A 19,413-nucleotide genomic window follows, 5' to 3' on the forward strand; every position below is an offset into this window, starting at 1 on the left:
CAAACCTTGCCTAAAAGGCGCGATCATCCTGCTAAGGCTCATTTGCCTATTTCCGAGTAATTATTGAGGATAACAATTGTGAGACTCAAAAGTGTCTGCAACAAAAACAGTAGCGAAGAACTTGCGAAGAATTGTCGCCGCACTCTACGCTCCAGAAATAATGCATCTTAACTTTGATCTCGCAATCTGCCTAAACAGGTTGCGCAGTGGTATTGACCATGATACGTGTATTTTTCCTTGTAGCGAAGCCAAAAATATTCCTTCCTAGCCCAAAAATTGTCTATTATATTCACTTCTCTTCAACCATTCCTCGCTCATGTATTGTAGATGGAAGTGCGAGTAGCCATTTTGGCGGCGCATACAAAATAAAAGATTATAATCTTCGTCGCAGGACTTCTCTCATACTGGACAAGTTTGTTGTGGTGATCAATCCTTGTGGTTCGTATGTGCGAGCAAAAAATAAGTAGCTTGCAGGAAGAATGATTGTTTTGAGTATGCGGATGGCGAACTGATGCTACAATCTCGGCCGCGAGGCTCTCTTTTTTCATCGCGCAACAACAACTCTCAATATTGTTGATCGCAGTTGAGATATTCGTAATCTAGTTCATATCCTCGTTCCCTCTTGCGCCCACCGGTAACTTTGGGGGTCGTTTGCGGATAGGATCCAAATCACCAGAATCGACGCCAACATCACTGCAAACCAAATTTCTTGTAAAAGTTATCTTTAAAGACCTGGCGCATATATCTGTAGTTGAACTGGATCTATCCCCCAATTTTCAGAGTCTTGAGACCATCATTGGTGTTGTAATCGTAGATTCCATTTTCGCTGATGTTGAAAGTCGTCAAATTGTTTGTCGCACAGTAGCCCAACGAAACGGCGATCTTAATAACTCCAAAACCTGATCTCAGAATCTGATCAAACTTTGCCACAATACCAAGAAATATCTCCTCAAGGTATTATTAAAGTTTCAAAAATATCTACCGCGCATAACTCTCACAATCCCCAAATGAATGATTTTGGAGCCTTTTTGAGCCAATGGCAGGCCTTCAACGTGATGATTTTTGACCGACAAAACGTTTTGTTGCACGTCTATGGCACTTTCTGAAAATGGGGCTTTTTTGAAATTTTGCAATTTTTTTGCAGATTTACACGGCTCTCAATTGCGCCATTTCAGGAAAACTATCGACGTTCAATTCTGACAAGAATTGGGGATGGTGTTGTTGCTTTTCGTTATTGACGGTTTTGACCTTGGGTCGTTAACTTCCTCACAAATTCTTCGTCTGATATCACTTCAAATTCACTTTCTGGGCCCGATTCGGTCATCCTCGGTATGATTTATCCCGTGAGGTCTTCAAGTTCGGGAATGGATTAACGACCGTCGACGTCACTCATATCAAGACTCGTCGCCCATTATACCGCCCAATTTCCATCAGTTCAGACTTCACTTATTAGTAATTCACTCAGTAAATTACTCCTAGTACTTCCAAGATTGTGAATAATCTTCTGCTAACAACAACCTTTCTAATCTAATAAGGGTACACTCCCAGAAATCTCAAGTCATCTCCCCCATCCTGCTTAACACTCTTCCATTATACATTCAAGATCAATGTTCTCGAATCCAACCAACTCCTTCACCACCGCAGCTGAATCTACTCTTTTCCTCAACCTATGCAGCTGACCCTTATTCATCATATGTGTATGACCGAAATCCCAACGATGCACTGCGATTATCTCATCAGCATGGAAACAATTTGCTTACTGCTACGATGTTACGCACATAGTGGCCGGCAAATCGACCTGCATGGGAAATACTTATTAATCACTTCTCAACCATAAGCAGCTTTCTAGAGCGACTCGATCTGCAGAGCACTTGATGACAATACGGCGATTACTTTCAAAGGATGCTTCGTCCTATTGATGATCGGGGACAATAGGTTGGCCTAGTGAATGCTTTGTTACGGTCGAATAGCTGTTATATTGTTACAATGACTTGCACAATGATTATAATCAAAGTTGTCACATAGAATTACATAGAATTGGCTCTCGTACTCCTCTTGAGGTTTGGACAGAGCGGACTGAGAGAGCAGTGGACGAAGTGTTTCCTCGAAGAAACCCGGCCCAAACAGGACATCAGTCAAAGGTCTGGAAAGAGGCTTTGCAAGACAGAAGTACATAACAAACTGGTAGTCGTCATTGAGTTTAATCATTTGTTGGACAGGGCAATCTCCGTACCAGTGCGCTAGATGAAATCGTGGATACTCTAGCATGTAACCCTTTGAATCCGGTGGCTCTTTTCACTGATGAATTGTATGCCCCATTTTCCTTCTGTGTATAAATTCAAGTCGTGGAGGTGGAATTTGTCGTCTGCTACCTGAAAAGTGTTGTTGGAACCCTCGCTGTTGAGGACTACCATTGTTCGAGTAGAGGTGGTGACATTGGATCTTGGTTGTCTTCCATACTGTTGACCTCGAAGCATCGCATTGTAAGAATCAGATCGATGCTGATTGTTATGACCCTGGATCTGAGTCCGAATTTGAAGCCATGGCTGTGGCAGATGTAATGGATGCGATTGAGAGGTGGTTTCTGAAGTTTGGATGTTCGATATCTTTAATCTGTTTGAAGAAACCATGCTTGACTGCTTAATTGGGATGAAAGTGAATTTTTAGAGTGTCGCCAATAGAGTGCTTCTACTATTTCACTTCACGATAATGACAGCAATATTCTAGTGAAGTATGAAATATTTAAATTCCTAAACCATATGCACCTAAACTCCCAAGACCCTCAAACCTTTTAAGAATATCTAAGAAATCTATCCAAACCAATTTTGCCGTATAACATTTATCAGCTTCTGAATCCCTATAAACCACTGAGACTGTCTACCCTCTTCCCAAAATAATTGGTAGGTGCTACTACCATTCCAATGTTCTCCTTTTCGATCTCCCTCTTCTTAATCCCCAAACTCTTCTTCACATCTCCCAAGCTCATTTCTCCAATCAATCCTCTCACGGCCTCAAAGACCACCGCCTCAAATGCCACAATCTCTGTTTTCGACACACAATTCGTATCATACTCTAACCTCAACGCAATCGCATCATCAGAAAGCACTGAAAACTCCACCAAGAGCGCAAATTTACTTCCTTCGGTATAGGTAATCAGAGGATCCACACCTTCGATCATAGTCTTGGGAGTGCGATTGTCATGAAAAGTGACCATAACATCGAGCAGTGGATGATTTGGAAAGCGCGCTTTGGTGGAAGTGGCGCTGAGAATCTGATCCCAAGGCATAGCATGTGCGATTGCTTCTTGGCTGGAGGTTTGTACTGCGCGGAGGAAAGATGTGGATGTCGTCTGGGAGGTTGAAGGTTGGCGGATGCGAATGGGGAGAGGCTCGAGGAATAATCCAACGGTTTCGAGATCCTTGGCTCCGCGGTTGAAATAAGGACCTCCCAATACGATGTCGATATCGTTTTGATCGTGTTGTAGGGAAAGCGCTACAGCACCAAGAGCCATTTGATGGAGTGTGACTTTTTGCTCATCCGTGAATTTGAGAATTTGGCGGGTGAGATCTTGGGGGAGCTTGGTAAGACGAGTACGGCCGGTGTATGTGGTACGTTCTACGATATTGGGGAGGGTGTAAGTTTGTGATTTACCGTGAAGATATTCTTTCCACCACTTTTGCTCAGTTGGTGTGGCTGTGGTGCTCCATTGTGTAGTGTCCATGTATGTATGCTCGACAGGTGGTAGTGAATTACCGCTGTAAAGCGTGGTAACCTCCTTGAGGAGAACTTCAAGGGAAGTCAAGTCTGCAATTATGTGGCTCATGGATGCAAGCATTGTGTTTCTTGAGAGAAACACTCGGATGGGATGCTGACGTTCCAAATCAAAAGGTCGATTACATTCTCTCCAAAGGCCAAGTTTGTTGACTGTCTTGATCTGAGGAGGGAATCGATCGTAACCTCTTTGTACACCACCTTTGTGCCCACTCCTTATATATCTGCAACGAAGAATACGATGGCGTGATAGCACTGTATTCCATGCTGAGATTAACTTATCGGTGTCAACAATATTGGTGTCGATTGCACAGGCGTAGGTAACATTGAATGAAGATGTTCCGACATTTAGTCTATACTTCTCCCACCATTCACGCTCAATGGGTGATATTCTGTATTTTCCTAGCGGAACCAATGCATCATTGACATCAGTAGATTGACATTGAGCACGAAGATTCTCGACGATCTTTGCCATTTCGAGTAGATTAGCTGATTGCATGATGTGAGAAACCGTCATCCTCACACGGAAGATTTCAGAAAGTTTACTCGCAAGACGAAGTTGCATAACGGAATGACCTCCAAGTGAAACAAACTCAGAATCTCTAGTTATCTCCACATTGGATTCCAGTCCCAACAATTCCTTCCATGCTTCAGCAATCCTGACTTCGGTCGAGCTTTCGATCTTCTTTGGGGTGGACTCCTTTTCTGCCAAAGTCATATTGGTAATAGCCTTATAGTCCAACTTTCCAGCAGGTGTCATTGGGAATTTCTCCACGGCTAGAAATACTCTAGGAACAGCATGAACAGGTAGCACTTGAGTAACCTTTGCCCTAACTTTTCCGATGTCAAGTGTCTCAGGCTGAATCATAGCAACGAGGTAATCGCCCTTTTGACAAATAGCAATACCAGAACATTCCGGGATAGCTTCCGCCACACGAATTTCCAAATCATTAAGATCAAGACGGAAACCACGCAGCTTGATTTGTCGATCATTGCGGCCCAAACATTCGACTTCACCAGCTCGGTTGAAATATCCTCGATCGCCTGTTCGGTACATCATTTCCCCTTGACGGTTGCAGATGGAATCGGGAAGAAATCGTTCGGCAGACATTTGTGGCATACCGATATATCCTCGTGCAACTTGTACACCGGCAAGATAGATTTCTCCGATCACACCCGGTGGAAGGAGTTGTTGGTTTCGGTCGAGAATGTAGACGCGAGTAGTGGGGTTTGGTGCTCCAATATTAACCGGCTTTCCGGGAAGTAGTTGTTTGATGGTAGCTCCACAGGTGGCTTCAGTAGGACCATACATGTTGTACAGATTCTTAACACTAGACCATACATCATTGACATGTTGCGGAACTGGCTCGCCGACTAGATATACATTTCGCAGCATGGGGAAATCTTCTGGGTCCAAAATATTGGCAATGGATGGTGTTAAGATGGCAGCTGTGGACCTCTCCAAGTGGGAAAATGGATGTATGCCATCGGCTAGAACAATGGTAGCACCATAGCTTAAAGCGGAGAAGATCTCGTGAATACTTCCATCAAATGCTGGCGACATCAATTGAGAAATTCTTTGGCCTGGAAGTGCGAAAAGTCGAACAGCGAGGTCCTTTTGAAATGCTACCAGGCCTTCGTGGCTACACATCACACCCTTGGGTTTACCAGTAGACCCAGATGTAAAGCAAAGATATGCATTATCCACAGGTCTAGGTGTTTGTCTTGGGGCGACAGCCAACGAGCTTGGCAGAGGTAATTGGACCAAATCTTCAACCGAAAGACACAATTTGCATGATTCTGGCGCAATAGTTCGTTGAGAAGATGCCGGTGTTAAGAAGAGCTTTCCTCCAGCAGTTTGGAAATTGGCTTCCCGAATGTGACCCGGTAAGGCAGCATCTTGTGCAGAATACACCGCGCCGGTCTTGAGGATACCGTAAATGGCAACGAGCCAGTTGATACTTCGATCTGCATGGACGCAGACAATATCACCTGGTTGAACATATCTAGAGAGTTGGGCTGATAGTTTTGTGGCCATCTTATCAAATTCCTGATAGGTCAAACTGTCTCCGGCTTTTTCGACAGCTAAAATGGATGGATTCTCTGCAGCGGCGCGCTCGAACAAAGTGACCAAGTCATCTTTAATCGATGCTGGTGATGTTTCATCTGTTAAGCAATTTCCCATCTTCATCAATGTTTCATGAGATTTGGAAGAGAGTAAATTGGATAAGCATTCGCCGATGAATTTCTTTGGCGACAGAAGAGACAAGATAGCACTTTGAAAATTCTCGGATAGTAGTTCGATATCGGTGTCAGTGTATTTCTGTGTTTGATAAGACATTCTGATGGTTCCAGTCGTAGACATAAAGATACTAAGTGGAATATCGGGCACGACTTTGAACCATGATTGACCAATAGGACGAATCAAATGATCATCGGTAGGCTTCATATCAAACTCCATAGCCAATGCTGATGCAAATTGCCTACTGTACCCATCTTCTGGAAGAGAATGTTGAAATGAGCTCAAGTCAACCGAGTGTCTGAAGACAGATTGAACATATTCCAAAGTCGTTTGCTTGCGGTCTAGCGAGACATGAAATGGTAGTGTGTTTATCAGTGGTCCAATTGTGTCATCCATCCCAGCTATCGACAAATTGCGACCAGAAAGAACAGTACCAAAGACTACAGTATCGGAATCGGCATACATGGATAGTACCAGACCCCAAGCTGCTTGAAACCACGACGCCAATGAAATGCCAGCCGATCTCGCAGCTTCGGCAATTTCTTCAGAGGGTATCGTAAATGAAACATCGGCATTTCGAGATAGTTTGGAGGGTGACGATGGGACCGGAAGAGCTAAATCACCAACTGGTGATGGATGCAATTCCATTTGTTTTCTCCAGAAAGCCCTGCTTACATCTCGGTTCATTTGTTGATGTTTTTGTACTTCGTGGATAACATTTGAGAATGGTGTGCCTGGAACAATATTCTGACCCATCACAATCTTTCGAACTTTTTCGTACAATAGATTTGCAGAGTATCCATCAATAAATGCATGGTGAACTCTCCATATTATTGTGCTCACGCCACCATCTCCTGATCTTTGAGTCCTTGGAGTAAGAACTGTAAAAGTAACCTCCATCTTCTCGGGTACAATCTCCCTTTCTAACTCTGATATGTGGATATCGGTATCTTCCACAAACACTTCATCCCAGATAAATGGTAATGGTTGTTTCGAATAAGTCGCTGTAACTCTATCGTGATCGAAAATTGTCCGGAACACTGGCTCCGAATCTATAACTGTCTTCCAAGCCATTTTCATAGCTGGAATGTTGGCGGAACTGTAAGTTTCATAGAAACTAATGATGTTGCTACCAGGTTGTCTTTGATAGCTGTGCATAAATGAGTGTTGCATCTCTGTTAATGAGATATTGGAGGCGGATGTTGTATGTCCATTCGATTGGACTGGCTTAGAAAGTGACATGCGGCGTTCATGACTCAATCGTGTAGGGCTGACAATTGTATTCAGATCACATGTATTCTTCAGGATATTTGTTGAAGGAGTAGATCTTATTTCGGTAGCCGAATCGATGAGTTGTGTAAGAGTGGTACTCAAAAGAATGGAAGGTATTGATAGGACGAGACCATCTCGTTTGCAAGCTTTGGAGAACTTAATAGCCATCAATGAATGGCCACCAAGACCAACAAAGTTGGATTCCAGATCAACTTCTGATGTGGGAAGCTCAAGTATCGAACATAAATGACTGAGAATAAGGGCTTCTTTCTTCGATGGTGTCATACTGGAAGTCTTTTCGACCATATTTCGTTTCGAGTAACCATTGTTACCAATGATATCAATGAATGGAGACATTGTAGATGTTGATCTATGCTATCGATGCTGATCTGTGAAGTGAAAGTACAAACAAAAGAGGAGAAACCGGTCATACATAAAGAAACAATAATAGTAGATTATCTAAAGAAAATGTATGAAACATAGAGTTCCTCATCCGGCTCCGAGAGGTCGACAATACCTCGACTAAGACTTCTCCTCTGCTATTCTCACCACCTGCAGCCTATACTACAAGCATCAATCTCACATAACAGGACTAGTGAAATCCGAATGATAGCTTGTCAGGATATTCTTAATCCATGTCCTACACTAGCAGGACTCATGTTGAGCTCGTTTTCTATAGCAATAAAGTTCTAGCCCTCATAACGAATCAAATCCAGTAGAAGCCATTATTGACATACTGATTTTCCCTCAAAAACAAAAAAAAGAATCAAAAACTTTTTCGACGCTTGATATGCATTCCATAGATAACTACAAACTCAAAAATCAGATTGCTTTTTCTAGATAAAACAATACTCTAAACTCTCTAGTGTTCAGTTGCTCAAACCTTGATCTCCCATCATACCTGTCTCCTTCGTATTCAAACTCAATATACTTGATTATATATAAATCTAATTCTGGATCTATTGATCAATGATGTCGATTATTAAACCTAAAAATCATACAGAATTGGTCTTAGATTCCTTTTTTTTCCTTCGATCTCTAAAAAATAAATTCTGTACTCATGACTTTCAAGACGTCAAATCACTTCCCTTGATATCGAGAAGTTTTTCCTCAACTTTATAAATTTGATAACACATAAACAGTGCATCGAATTTTTAAATCAATTGATTCAATTATCGTGAAATGATTAAAGATTGAAATAGATGGTTTGCTTATGGTGGTGAGCATTCTCAATGTGGCCCAAAAGAGGGGTGGCCAGTCAACTTACATGAAATTGCGTGATATGCATCCAAATCGCTCTTACTTTTGTAGAACAGATGGTGGTGCACTTCCAGATTTGAATCTAGTGTTTGGAATTACAATCAAGCACGTTCAATATTTCTGTAGAACTATAGGTCAAAGGAAAGATTTTGGACGACAATGTCAGCTTCCTAGGGCTATGGAGCTACTAAATTTCAGATGTTGAATTTGTACGATACTTAGCTTGCATTCTCTGATCCATTCTCTGATCCATTTGCAAGTTTAGGAATGATTAAGGTAATGCCAAGCGATGGAAATCTAAGGAAAGGGGACATGTTGTCAAAATTCGCTTGATCCCAAGCATCTCCGATGGATACACGGATATCCGAGTGTAACGGTTTCGTTGATGTCTCCACATTCTTACTCGCAGGCTGATAAAATAATTTTGCTTGAGACTTAGTCATGTTTATTTTTCAGCTTCCAGTAATCTTCTAGCGTAAGTGGGATTCAGTCTGTGCATCAATCCTTTCGCTTTCGTATTTGGTGAGAAATAAGGAACGTTGTATTCTCGGCAAATATGCATGTGGGTTTCACGGGTCCGCCATCTTCAACATTACAGTAGTACCGGATCCGAAAAAAATCCTGTCAGCACGTTATGAGCACGTTTTCACAGTTTGAAGTGGCTTCATATTGTGCGCTGAATTATGTATTAATCCAGCTCATTTACCGTCACTTGTAGCATTTCAAATCATCATCTTCTCGAAGCTTGAAACTTCTGACACCATTCTCTGTCAATACACAAATTTTCTAGCTTTAAAATTGTCATTTGTTGATCGACATGTCTTTGCCAAAAATTGCTGTCATAGGTGGTAAGTCACTATCATGAACTACCATTTTCAAAAGAAGTTCTCGACTAACAAATCATAGCTGGCCCTGCCGGGTTGACCTTTGCTCGTCTCATTCAATATAACGGTATCCCATGTACCATATTTGAACTAGACAGTGATCGGAATGCCCGAAGCCGAGGAGGCTCACTCGATATTCACGAAGGTTCAGCTCAAGTTGCACTCCGGGAAGCTGGATTGTATGAAAAATTCTTGGCAGTTGCACGACCCGAGGGGGAAGTTCTCAAAATTTACGACCCTTCTGGAAATCTCATCCTTGATGAGAGCAAAGATGTCGGTGAAAGCAGACCAGATTCTTTCAAAGGTCGTCCTGAAGTGGATAGAGTCCAGCTTCGTAATATGCTTTTAGATTCTCTTGAGCCTGGGAGCATCAAGTGGGGACATAAGCTACAACGTGTCGAAACATCCGCTGATCCAACATCTCTTACTTATGATCTACACTTTCAAGATTCCGTCGAGAGAGGCTTTGATTTGGTTGTTGGAGCAGATGGGGCGTGGAGTAAAGTACGACATATAATTTCCAACACGCGACCACAATTTGCCGGAATCACTGGAGTGGAAGCCAAAGTTCTGAACATCGATCAAAAAGACCCAGCTCTCGCAAAAAGAGTAGGCTTGGGTATGTGCCTCACCCTCGGCAACCACCAAACTGTACTATCGCAGCGTAATGGTGATGGATCAGTTCAAACGTATGGATTCTTTCGAAGACCTGAGGACTGGCAAGAAACATGCGGTATTGATTGGTCTGCGCCTGGCGTGGGACAGAAATTCGTAGATAAATACTACGAAGATTGGGACCAAGACGCGAAAGATTTGATTATCAAGAGTGATGAGGAAGCAATTCCAAGGCCAATGTATATGCTTCCGATAGGGCATAAGTGGCTTCACAGAGCAGGGTAAGATACCTTTTGAAAAATTCGTCTCTTGCATTCAGCATTCAACAGCCTTCCTCATTTTCCCGCTATTAAAAGTTAAGAACAATTAGCTAACTGTCTATTTAGTGCAACCCTACTAGGTGATGCAGCTCACCTCATGACTCCATTTGCAGGCGTAGGAGTAAATGTTGCAATGGAGGATGGAATGGAACTTGCAAGAGCTGTGATTGCTCGTAAATCAAATTGGGCAGGAAAAGACAAGTTCGAGGATGCTGCCGGTCTGTCCGAAGCTGTAAGAAAGTATGAGTTGGCTATGTTTGATCGTGCAGAGGGATATGCAAAGGAAACTTGGATGTATCTAAACCTCTTCTTCAATGAAAGAGGAGGACATGCCATGGTTGAAAGTTTCGCGGAGCAGAAGAAGCAGCAGAGAAAGGAAGCCGAGTCAAAGTTTTTGGAAAAGGAGACTGTCAATATTGAGGTTGTAAGCGTTTAAACATTTTTCTTGTTTTTCGGAGTTCTGATTGGAGTTTATGAGAATAGATAAAAGTCTAGGTCTCATTATATTGATTGATCCCGATCGATGTTAATATCAATATCAAACATTGGCAAATCTCAGTCGCAAAGGCAGTAAGATTCTTCAATCAAACAATCTAAAGATGACTTAGGTTCATCTGTGCTCCGGTCCAAATATTCGTGTTTATGACGACTTCATAGTATTATAGGGGTTCCAATAGGCCATACTGCAGTCTGGCATTCAGAAGCTTTCAATTCCTAAATCTAATCATAACATTAAGTTGAGTTGAGATGAAGAGTTAGTCTCAAATTTTGAGTCGTTCCCAAACGTTGAGAGCAACAAGGACTATTGGAACCCGGTAATGTGACCGCTTGGTGATGAAGATGTCAACCACTCTACTACTATTCGACACCTACGTAGCACAGTCATCTTGTAGCCAATTTCCGCGTCTGGAGTCTGGGGTAAACGTTTCTAGACGAAAGAGGATTAATGTAAGACAAAAATAGATGTAAGACAGCGCTGTTAATTGGATAATTCGTGAGAAAAAGCCGGGTCCGACCGGCTCCGGATTTCATAAGCATTACCTTCAGGAACAGAGAAAAATATATAGCTGAAAGCTTAGTTTGAAGGAGATCAAAAATAACCATGATTTCATATAAGGAAACAGAAGTATCGTCTGTTGTTTGCATTGCCAGCTCTCCCCCTCCCTCCTCATTACCACTCACCACATATTGCACAACATTTATATCCTTAATCGAACTTTGATAACAAATCAAGAAGACAAAAGTCAGCTGAAGGTTAACGTTCCATAAGTATGCAGCTTTTTGTGATTGGTGGTAGTGGAAGAACGGGTAAGATGGTAATCGAAGAAGCATTACTTCGAGGTACGTACATGCGTATATAGTAAGAATGCAGTAGCATACCGAGAGATCAGCGATGTCGCCATTTCTTATACTTCCGACATTCGATAGCTGACATGGCGATATCTAGGTCATGATGTGATAGCTTTAGTTCGAGACCCCTCCTCAATGGAAGCCAAGGATGGTTTGAAGATTTTCAAAGGTAAGAAATAAAATCTTATCCTCAGATGCCGAAACTAGTCACTGCATCCAAGCTAGATATCAAGAAGTACCTTGACTAATTCTCACCAATACAGGTACCCCTCTCAATAAGGCTGATATCAAAGCTGCATTCGAAGCAAGTACCAATATCCCATCCGTTGTTATTGTTACTTTGAGCGCTCCTCGTACATCCGATAGCCCTTTCGCTGCATCTATCTCTCCACCAAGGCTTATGGCAGACTCAAATGCCAATATAATTGCTGTTATGAAGGAATTTGATGTGCGCAAGATTGTTGTGATGCAGGCTTTCGGAGTAGGAGATAGCTGGCCCCATATGCACTTCTTACTTCGAATGTTAATGAAGAAGTCAAACATGTATCTGCAATACGATGACCACAACTTGGTGGACAAAGAGATCAGGGCTAGTGATATTAACTATGTTCTCGCTCGACCGGCCAGACTGGAAGAGGGCGAAGCAAAGCCCGTTAAAGTGTATGGTAATAAAGGTATGGGGATTGCCATGATGGCTAGTATCACACGAGAAAGCGTAGCCAACTGGCTTGTCAATGCAGCGGAGCAAAAAACGTGGGATTCGCAGACTCCTGTATTGGCGAATTAGAGTCATCGAGTGGACAGAAGTTGCGTTATTTGCTTGAAGGGTGCAACGGCGTAATTGGCATTTTTGCCAGATGCCACTTATTTTTTCTTCAAGCCTATGGATCAAAGATGGTGGGATCAGTAGGCTGACAGTAGTACAGATGGGATGACTCTTGGCACTGGCCGCTGTACAATGTATTATTCATCGCGCACTCATCATCTCTCATCATCTCTCATCATGCGTTTTGATTTGTGATTGTTCTTCAAACCTTGTGGATTGATTGATTATGCGGACATGCAGATATGTCAGCTCCACGTCCCCGTTTAGCCCACATTAATTAACCATCGATATTTACCCATATTTACCCGCAAAATATGTTAGAGGTATATAAATATATCTCTATTTATTGGTTGGCCATGTATTCTTTAGTGGATACTGACATGATTCGCGAACGTATTCCGTATAACAATGAATTTAATAGGTAGTCTGAGGTAGTCTCGCTTTTCAGCCCCTTCATTTCCTCCACACCCGAGCTTAGTTCTTCACACAACAACACGGACGGAGACAACGAAATATCACCATTGTTCAAAGTCAGCTAGAGGAACTGGGTAACTCGGGTCGTAAGAGGCGAAGGAAGCTGCATTTACGTGAGTAGGCTCACCATCCTAGTTAAAACTGCTCTTTCCAGGCTGCTGCAAAGTTTCTAGCCTTCTAGCCTTCTAGCCACTGCAACCACCACTCTCGTGCTCGTCGCTAGTAAGCAATATATCACATAACTATGGAGTGCTAAACTCAAACAACCTTTCACCTTCTTCCAAAACAAGAGTGAGCACAATTCCCCGGCCGATCATACGACGGACCCCTACGCAAAGCTTACTGTACTATACATATCTTATATTTTATTCCATACACCATTTGCAAATACCAGTCGTGGGTTTTTTGGGCCGTCACGAGAATCTGACTAGTAACTACCCTTTTTTTTTCTCTCTGCATCAAGGGTTCGTGCCCACCAATCTTATCCCATGCAAACGCAGTGAATACAGACAATTTAATCCTCCGGTTTCCCCTCTTTTGTAAGATCTTTTCCAAATTAAGGTATCACGACTTCCACAGGTATTGGCAGCATTGCATTGTGTTGTACTCCGTACCTCCATCTGTCTTTTTATATTCGCAAGCACCGAGCACAAAGCTTTAGAAAAATGGAGGATACTCGATTTGATTCTTCTCGCAAACGGCCGCGGCCAGTTGTTTCTTGTTTACGATGTCGTGAAAAGAAATTGAAATGCGACCGACTTTTACCGTGTCAAAATTGTACCAAGATACCCAATGGATCAGCTGAATGTACTTACAATCACGACCCTACAAAATCCATTTCAAAATCAAGACCTTCAACACATTCACCAGGAGATCGTACTCCTGATCTTAAATTTACACCAAATATAGGAACAACTAATTCGAACATCATTCAGGTGAGTTATTTCATATGGTTTAATTCCTGTAAAAAACTTTAACAATAAAAAATACTGACTTTTTTCCCCAGGGCAATGGCGGGGTCGGCGTTGTTGAAGAGCTTCAATCCCGTGTCGCAAGGCTTGAAGAGTTACTTCAAGTCACTGGAAAGTTATCGAACATTCAAAAATTATCATCGCAGCCATCGCCAACTCACAGAGTTTCGAAACGTACAAATACTCCTTCAAGGTTGATACCGGGACTCTGCACCTTGATCGTGAAAGGGTCAAGGAGTAGATATCATGGTCAAAATGATCGGATCACCTTATTGAATCAGGCATGTATTTCATTTGGATCTATTCCTCCTTGTTCCTTCGATTGTATTGCTATACTAATATCATTCGTAGTTTCCCGAGGCAAAAGACTTCATAAACAACAGTGCAACAAGCAATGCTTCCATCATCAACCTTGCTAAAGATGTTCAATACCTACAGCAAAAATCTCAAAGTCATTTTAGGATGCGAAAAGAGACATTGAGCCAAGAAAGCGCTGCAGTCCTTTCAAAACTTCGAGAATTTCTTCCAGGAAAACCTGTTTGTGATAGGTTATTGAAGATCTATACTGATAATTTCGAAAAGAGTTCAAGAATCCTTCATGTGCCCTCCTTCCTTCGTCTCTACTCACACTTTTGGACTTCCCCCGACGATAAAATATTTCAATCGTCACCATTTCTACCTCAATTGACAGCTATACTAGCGATCTGTTACAAGTTCCTTGATAGCGATTCGGGATTTGACGATGACCAGAAAACATATTTGGAAATGGCATCACTCGAGCTTGTGGCGGCTTGGACTGATACTCTAAGTAGAAAGCAGGCAATTGATATATCGACTTTGCAAACCGAAACGCTGCTCTTGCTTGCTCGACAACTACAACTTATCTCTTCAGATAAGCTCTGGTGTGCCACGGGGGCTTTGGTTCGTTCTGCCATGGTAATGGGACTTCACTTAAGACCAGCGGACTTTAAGAAGATTTCACCGTTTCATGCCGAGTTAAGACGAAGACTTTGGGCTACAATTGTTCAAATGGATCTACAAGCATCCATGGCTGCGAGCATGCCCAGTATTGTTCCCGACATAGACTTTACTCAGTTGGCTCCAGCAAATCTGAATGACGCGGACTTTGACGAATCTACAAGTGAACTTCCTCCTTCAAGGCCTTTATATGAATGGACCGACTCTCTTGCCCAGGTCACGTTGGCGATGTCTTTGGCTCAACAACTCAAGGTGGTTTCACTTATCCGGGATATTAGTCCTAATATGGACCTCACAGAAGTTGTTCGGGAAGGAAGGAAATTGGAAGAGCTTTTACGACGTGTTCCAGCACCGCTCAAATTAGATGGAACACTTCAACGCTCCCCTTCTCATCTATTAGATTGTGTCTTGTTAGATATATACCTGAGGAGACCTTTTCTCAATCTTTACCGATTGCTTCTATGGGAAGAGCGACAAGATGATCCATTATTCCGAGAGATGCAACAAATTTGTTTGGAATCATCAGTTGCCATTGTGTCTTATCAAGATTATTTTGATCCCTCAGTGGCAGATTTGGATTTGTTGAGTACAAACTTACATTGGACAATGTTCCAAATTTGTTGCAAGAACGACGTTTTAGCCGCTGTCTTAAGTATCTGTCAATATATCAAAGCTTCCGCATCTGGGTCTCAAAGCAATGAGCCTAGTCCAGGGTTTACACCCAATCAATTCCCAGCAACCTTACCTAGCCCTCCAGCAACAAATAACCATTTTTCAAAAGCCCGGCTTACTAGGATAGTAGAAGGTACACTAGAAGGCTTCACCAAGAGAGTAGGGGAATTTGGTAGTGATCTCAAAGACGTCCTCATTCTTTCTGTGGCAATGCAATCCGTACGAGCGAGTGGTACATCAAATCTAAAAGAGAATTTGATGCACGAAGGTGCCAAGAAAGCATTGTTAGCATGCAGACAGACGCTACTACAATCCTTTCCTGATGAAGAATTGAAACTTCCATCCAACAATTCAGAACTGAACGAGGTAAGCATTTTCCATTTGATTGTGCAACCGGGGAAATCAGACTAATTCTTTTACAGGATAGTAAGAATAACATTAGAGCAACACCTGCAGTGGATATTTCAATGTCTACTGTAGACCAAGCCATATATACCTCACAGCCAGGATATGTAGATCAGTTAGCCACTTTTGCGACTGACGTGAATCAGGTAAATTATTTTCTAGTTAAATTTTTTGTTGGATTTTCGTGTGATCTATTAACATCAAAGCTAATTCATTTATTATCAAATTAGTTTCAAAGTGATATATTTGATTTTTCAGATGCCGGCATATTTAATGTGGATAATGATTGGAGTAACAACGAATTTTGGCAATAAAAGTATTCAAGTCACTTTAGAATAGGAATGGGAAACTTTCTTCCTAGATTACCATATCCGCTTCCTGGTCATGTTAATATTTTCATCACTCAGTTCGATACACGCATTATTCCCTATTACTTGTACAGATGATATTTCAAGCACAGATCAAATACTATGGGATCAAAAGAATTCTGATTGAAAGATGGTTTCTACATTCAATGTTGCCTGAAAGACACCTGACAAGCCGTATTGTTCGATGTCATGTCAAACTCTATACATTCGAAGTGGCTATCGGACTCTATACAGTCAAGGTGGCTATCGGGATACAATATATGCCACCAAAATATGCAGCTTAGCTGCCCAATCATCGAAGCACCGATGCCATAAAGCTCATCCTACTCTCTTTACACACCTTAGCTTCATATCCGGATGATTGATCCAAATCTCAGGATTTCTCTGCCACTCCTCGGTTTTCAACAATGATAGATCATACTCTCTTACCAGATGTACCAATATATTTCGTATCAATATGTCTGCCACAAATTTTCCCATGCATTGCCTTGGTCCAAATCCAAATCTCCAAAAGTTATATCGTGCTTGAGTTGCGGTTCTTTCCATAAAACGACTGGGGCGGTACATGGCTTTATCTTCCCCCCAGAATGAGTTACGGATATTTAAAGCATATGAATCAATTACAAAATTTGTTCCAGCCGGAAAATCATAGCCTCCGACAACTCTTTGTGTGGGAATACTTTGAGGTACAGAAAATGCGGCGAGAGGGCGTAGACGAGAAGCTTCAGACACACAAGCAGCGAGGAATGTTGTACTACTCGACAGGTATTTCTCTAGTGTCAAACCGTTTTCGTCGGCTTCTTTTTGGGCAGCTTGATATTCCGCTCGTAACTGATCCTGAACGGAGATGTCAGATGCAAGGAACACGAGGTTCCAGCTCACACCGCCAATTGTGACATCAAGATTTGCATATAGCATCTCGTCAAGAGTATGCAGCATTTCATTCTCGGTTAGTTCTCCCATTTCTTTTGCAGCGAATAAGTCTAAAATGGGGGCGTTGAGACCTTGTTCCTTCGCTCTTCGGTAAGCAAATTCGTTGAATGCAATCCATCGTTCTTTAAATGCTGCAAGGTCTTTATTGGCTTGTGTGGGAAGGTAAGCTGACCAGTCAAAGCGAGTTAGCCCACCCGAGATAACGTGCTTGAAGAAGGATTCTCGGATCGGAGCGAGTGCACGGAGCTCGGATTCGACATCTGGAGCTAGCTTCCCGTAAACGACTTCAGCAACAATCAAGAATGGGAGAAGTTTCAAATCATCTGCAGGGTCGAGAAGTCCACGTGATAAATCTTTAGAGTCCCAAAGTTCTTGAAAAAATGAAGTTGTTCGTTGTTCAATCATTGGAACATATCTTGGAGTGACGCTGCGATGGAATGGTTTCTCAACAATAGAGCGAACACGCTTCCACTGCTGGCCACTGATCAAACCAACACATTGACCAAGTATTTGACCCAACAAATATCCGGAATTGTTGTTCACAGCTTTGAAATGTTTATCTGAGTCACTGAATACGGCTTGAATATCGGCAGCTTGAGTGAGCACGCTTTAATTCACATTAGAACTTGGCTCTCTTTTGATTTTGGGCCCGGATGAAAATCCAGATGGTGCACTCACATTTCTGGTTTATGGCCTGACCAGATATGGTAGATAGAACCATATTTTGATCCCCATAATTCGCTGTTCTCTTTTCCATAAAGAAATTTTGCACCGTCACCCTGACCATTGGGGAACTCATAATCGCAACCTGGAAGTTTATGTCCAAATTCGACATGCTTGACAGGATATCGATATGACAAATATATCTATTTTTTAAATCAGTCTCATGTAAATGACAAATAGAGAGCATCTGATGTTATGGGGGCGCAGCAACTTACGTTAAGAACCCTTGAAAGGATACTATTACATGTCGCCGTCAAAGGCTTCCTGAAAATAAAACAGCCGCATAAGACAACTGCGATGACAAATTGCCCTGCAATAAGAGTATTTGGAAACATTTTATCTGCTGAATGATCAATAGTGATGCTGAGAACACCAGGAAGGAGCAAACTTATATGCCATCTGTCATGATATTCTCAGTACCAAGAGAATATGGATATATCTAATCCGACGACGCCGGAGCACGCAGACCGAAATCCGCTGCTTATCACTTTGAAATGGAGCCATTCTGATTATAATAAGCTACATAGTAAGATATGAATCCACATATCCGGTCGGTCGATAGATGTCCGGTCACCGGATCCGATAAAATCGTCTCGCCCCTTCGCTTACTTGTCAGATGAAGAAGCACTAGCGATGTCAGCCCCTGGCAAGACTCACAATTAGACGAAAGTCACTCGTAATATTGGAGCCATTAGCTTTGAGGCTCAATCCTTCCAATCTTCCAAGCGCCTGCGTCTCGGATAGATTTCCGAGTCATGCTGCATGCAGCATCCGATCATTCTCACTATGCATCTCAACCACGTTTTCAGCCTTGCTACCATGCCTACTAGAGTAGAATACGACGTACAAGTCCATCTAGCACATGGCTTTCAGGGTTTCTGAGCTCTTGGCTCTTAGATTTCAGATTCAGCACCGAATGAAAGGGTTGATATCTGTAAGGTACGATCAGAAATGCAGTCATCCACGTGAAAACCGAGATCTCAGCCCCTGTTAAGCTGCTATCAGAGTGGCTTTGCTATCAGCAAGAACCTAAAGTGGGATACTGAACCAAGGATTTGGAATTGTAGGATCTATTTTGATGCACTCCACAACTCACATCGCTGTCATCCACGTGGGGCACAGTCTTCGATGTTCTAATTGTAGGATTCTCTGCCGTTTGAGCTTTGAGCTTTGAGCTTGAGACAAGACTTTTCGGAGCCGTCAGTGAATGCTATGAAATCGTGAGGTTTGGGAAGACTGGTATAGCTTGTGGCTATGGGATTCTTGTGCTCGAAAATGTATAAGAAGATCTTGATTTCCAGATGTCAAATTCCTTTTCATCATCATCAACAAGACCATCATCATCATCA

General features: G+C 42.3%; 5 protein-coding genes across 5 annotated transcripts; 3 read left to right on the plus strand and 2 right to left on the minus strand.

The window, feature by feature from the left end:
* Positions 1–2,857: 2,857 nt before the first annotated feature.
* On the minus strand, positions 2,858–7,642 carry EAE97_005089 (uncharacterized protein; the record flags this gene model as incomplete). Its single annotated transcript, XM_038875601.1, has 1 exon — positions 2,858–7,642. The coding sequence occupies one exon, from the start codon at positions 7,640–7,642 to the stop codon at positions 2,858–2,860; it is 4,785 nt and encodes a 1,594-aa protein (XP_038733958.1).
* Positions 7,643–9,362: 1,720 nt separating this feature from the next.
* EAE97_005090 (uncharacterized protein) lies at positions 9,363–10,800 on the plus strand (the record flags this gene model as incomplete). The annotated part of the gene is made up of 3 exons (XM_038875602.1): positions 9,363–9,393; positions 9,452–10,325; positions 10,431–10,800. The coding sequence occupies 3 exons, from the start codon at positions 9,363–9,365 to the stop codon at positions 10,798–10,800; spliced, it is 1,275 nt and encodes a 424-aa protein (XP_038733959.1).
* Positions 10,801–11,635: 835 nt separating this feature from the next.
* EAE97_005091 (uncharacterized protein) lies at positions 11,636–12,501 on the plus strand (the record flags this gene model as incomplete). The annotated part of the gene is made up of 3 exons (XM_038875603.1): positions 11,636–11,705; positions 11,812–11,883; positions 11,978–12,501. The coding sequence occupies 3 exons, from the start codon at positions 11,636–11,638 to the stop codon at positions 12,499–12,501; spliced, it is 666 nt and encodes a 221-aa protein (XP_038733960.1).
* Positions 12,502–13,679: 1,178 nt separating this feature from the next.
* On the plus strand, positions 13,680–16,354 carry EAE97_005092 (uncharacterized protein; the record flags this gene model as incomplete). Its single annotated transcript, XM_038875604.1, has 5 exons — positions 13,680–13,949; positions 14,021–14,266; positions 14,337–16,001; positions 16,058–16,186; positions 16,271–16,354. 5 exons carry the CDS (start codon positions 13,680–13,682, stop codon positions 16,352–16,354), a joined length of 2,394 nt encoding a protein of 797 aa, XP_038733961.1.
* Positions 16,355–16,726: 372 nt separating this feature from the next.
* EAE97_005093 (uncharacterized protein) lies at positions 16,727–18,399 on the minus strand (the record flags this gene model as incomplete). Its single annotated transcript, XM_038875605.1, has 3 exons — positions 16,727–17,948; positions 18,020–18,207; positions 18,280–18,399. 3 exons carry the CDS (start codon positions 18,397–18,399, stop codon positions 16,727–16,729), a joined length of 1,530 nt encoding a protein of 509 aa, XP_038733962.1.
* Between the last annotated feature and the right edge of the window lie 1,014 nt (positions 18,400–19,413).

Source organism: Botrytis byssoidea (genome assembly GCF_014898295.1).
Source record: "Botrytis byssoidea strain MUCL 94 chromosome Unknown BBYS_008, whole genome shotgun sequence".
Taxonomy (NCBI): domain Eukaryota; kingdom Fungi; phylum Ascomycota; class Leotiomycetes; order Helotiales; family Sclerotiniaceae; genus Botrytis; species Botrytis byssoidea.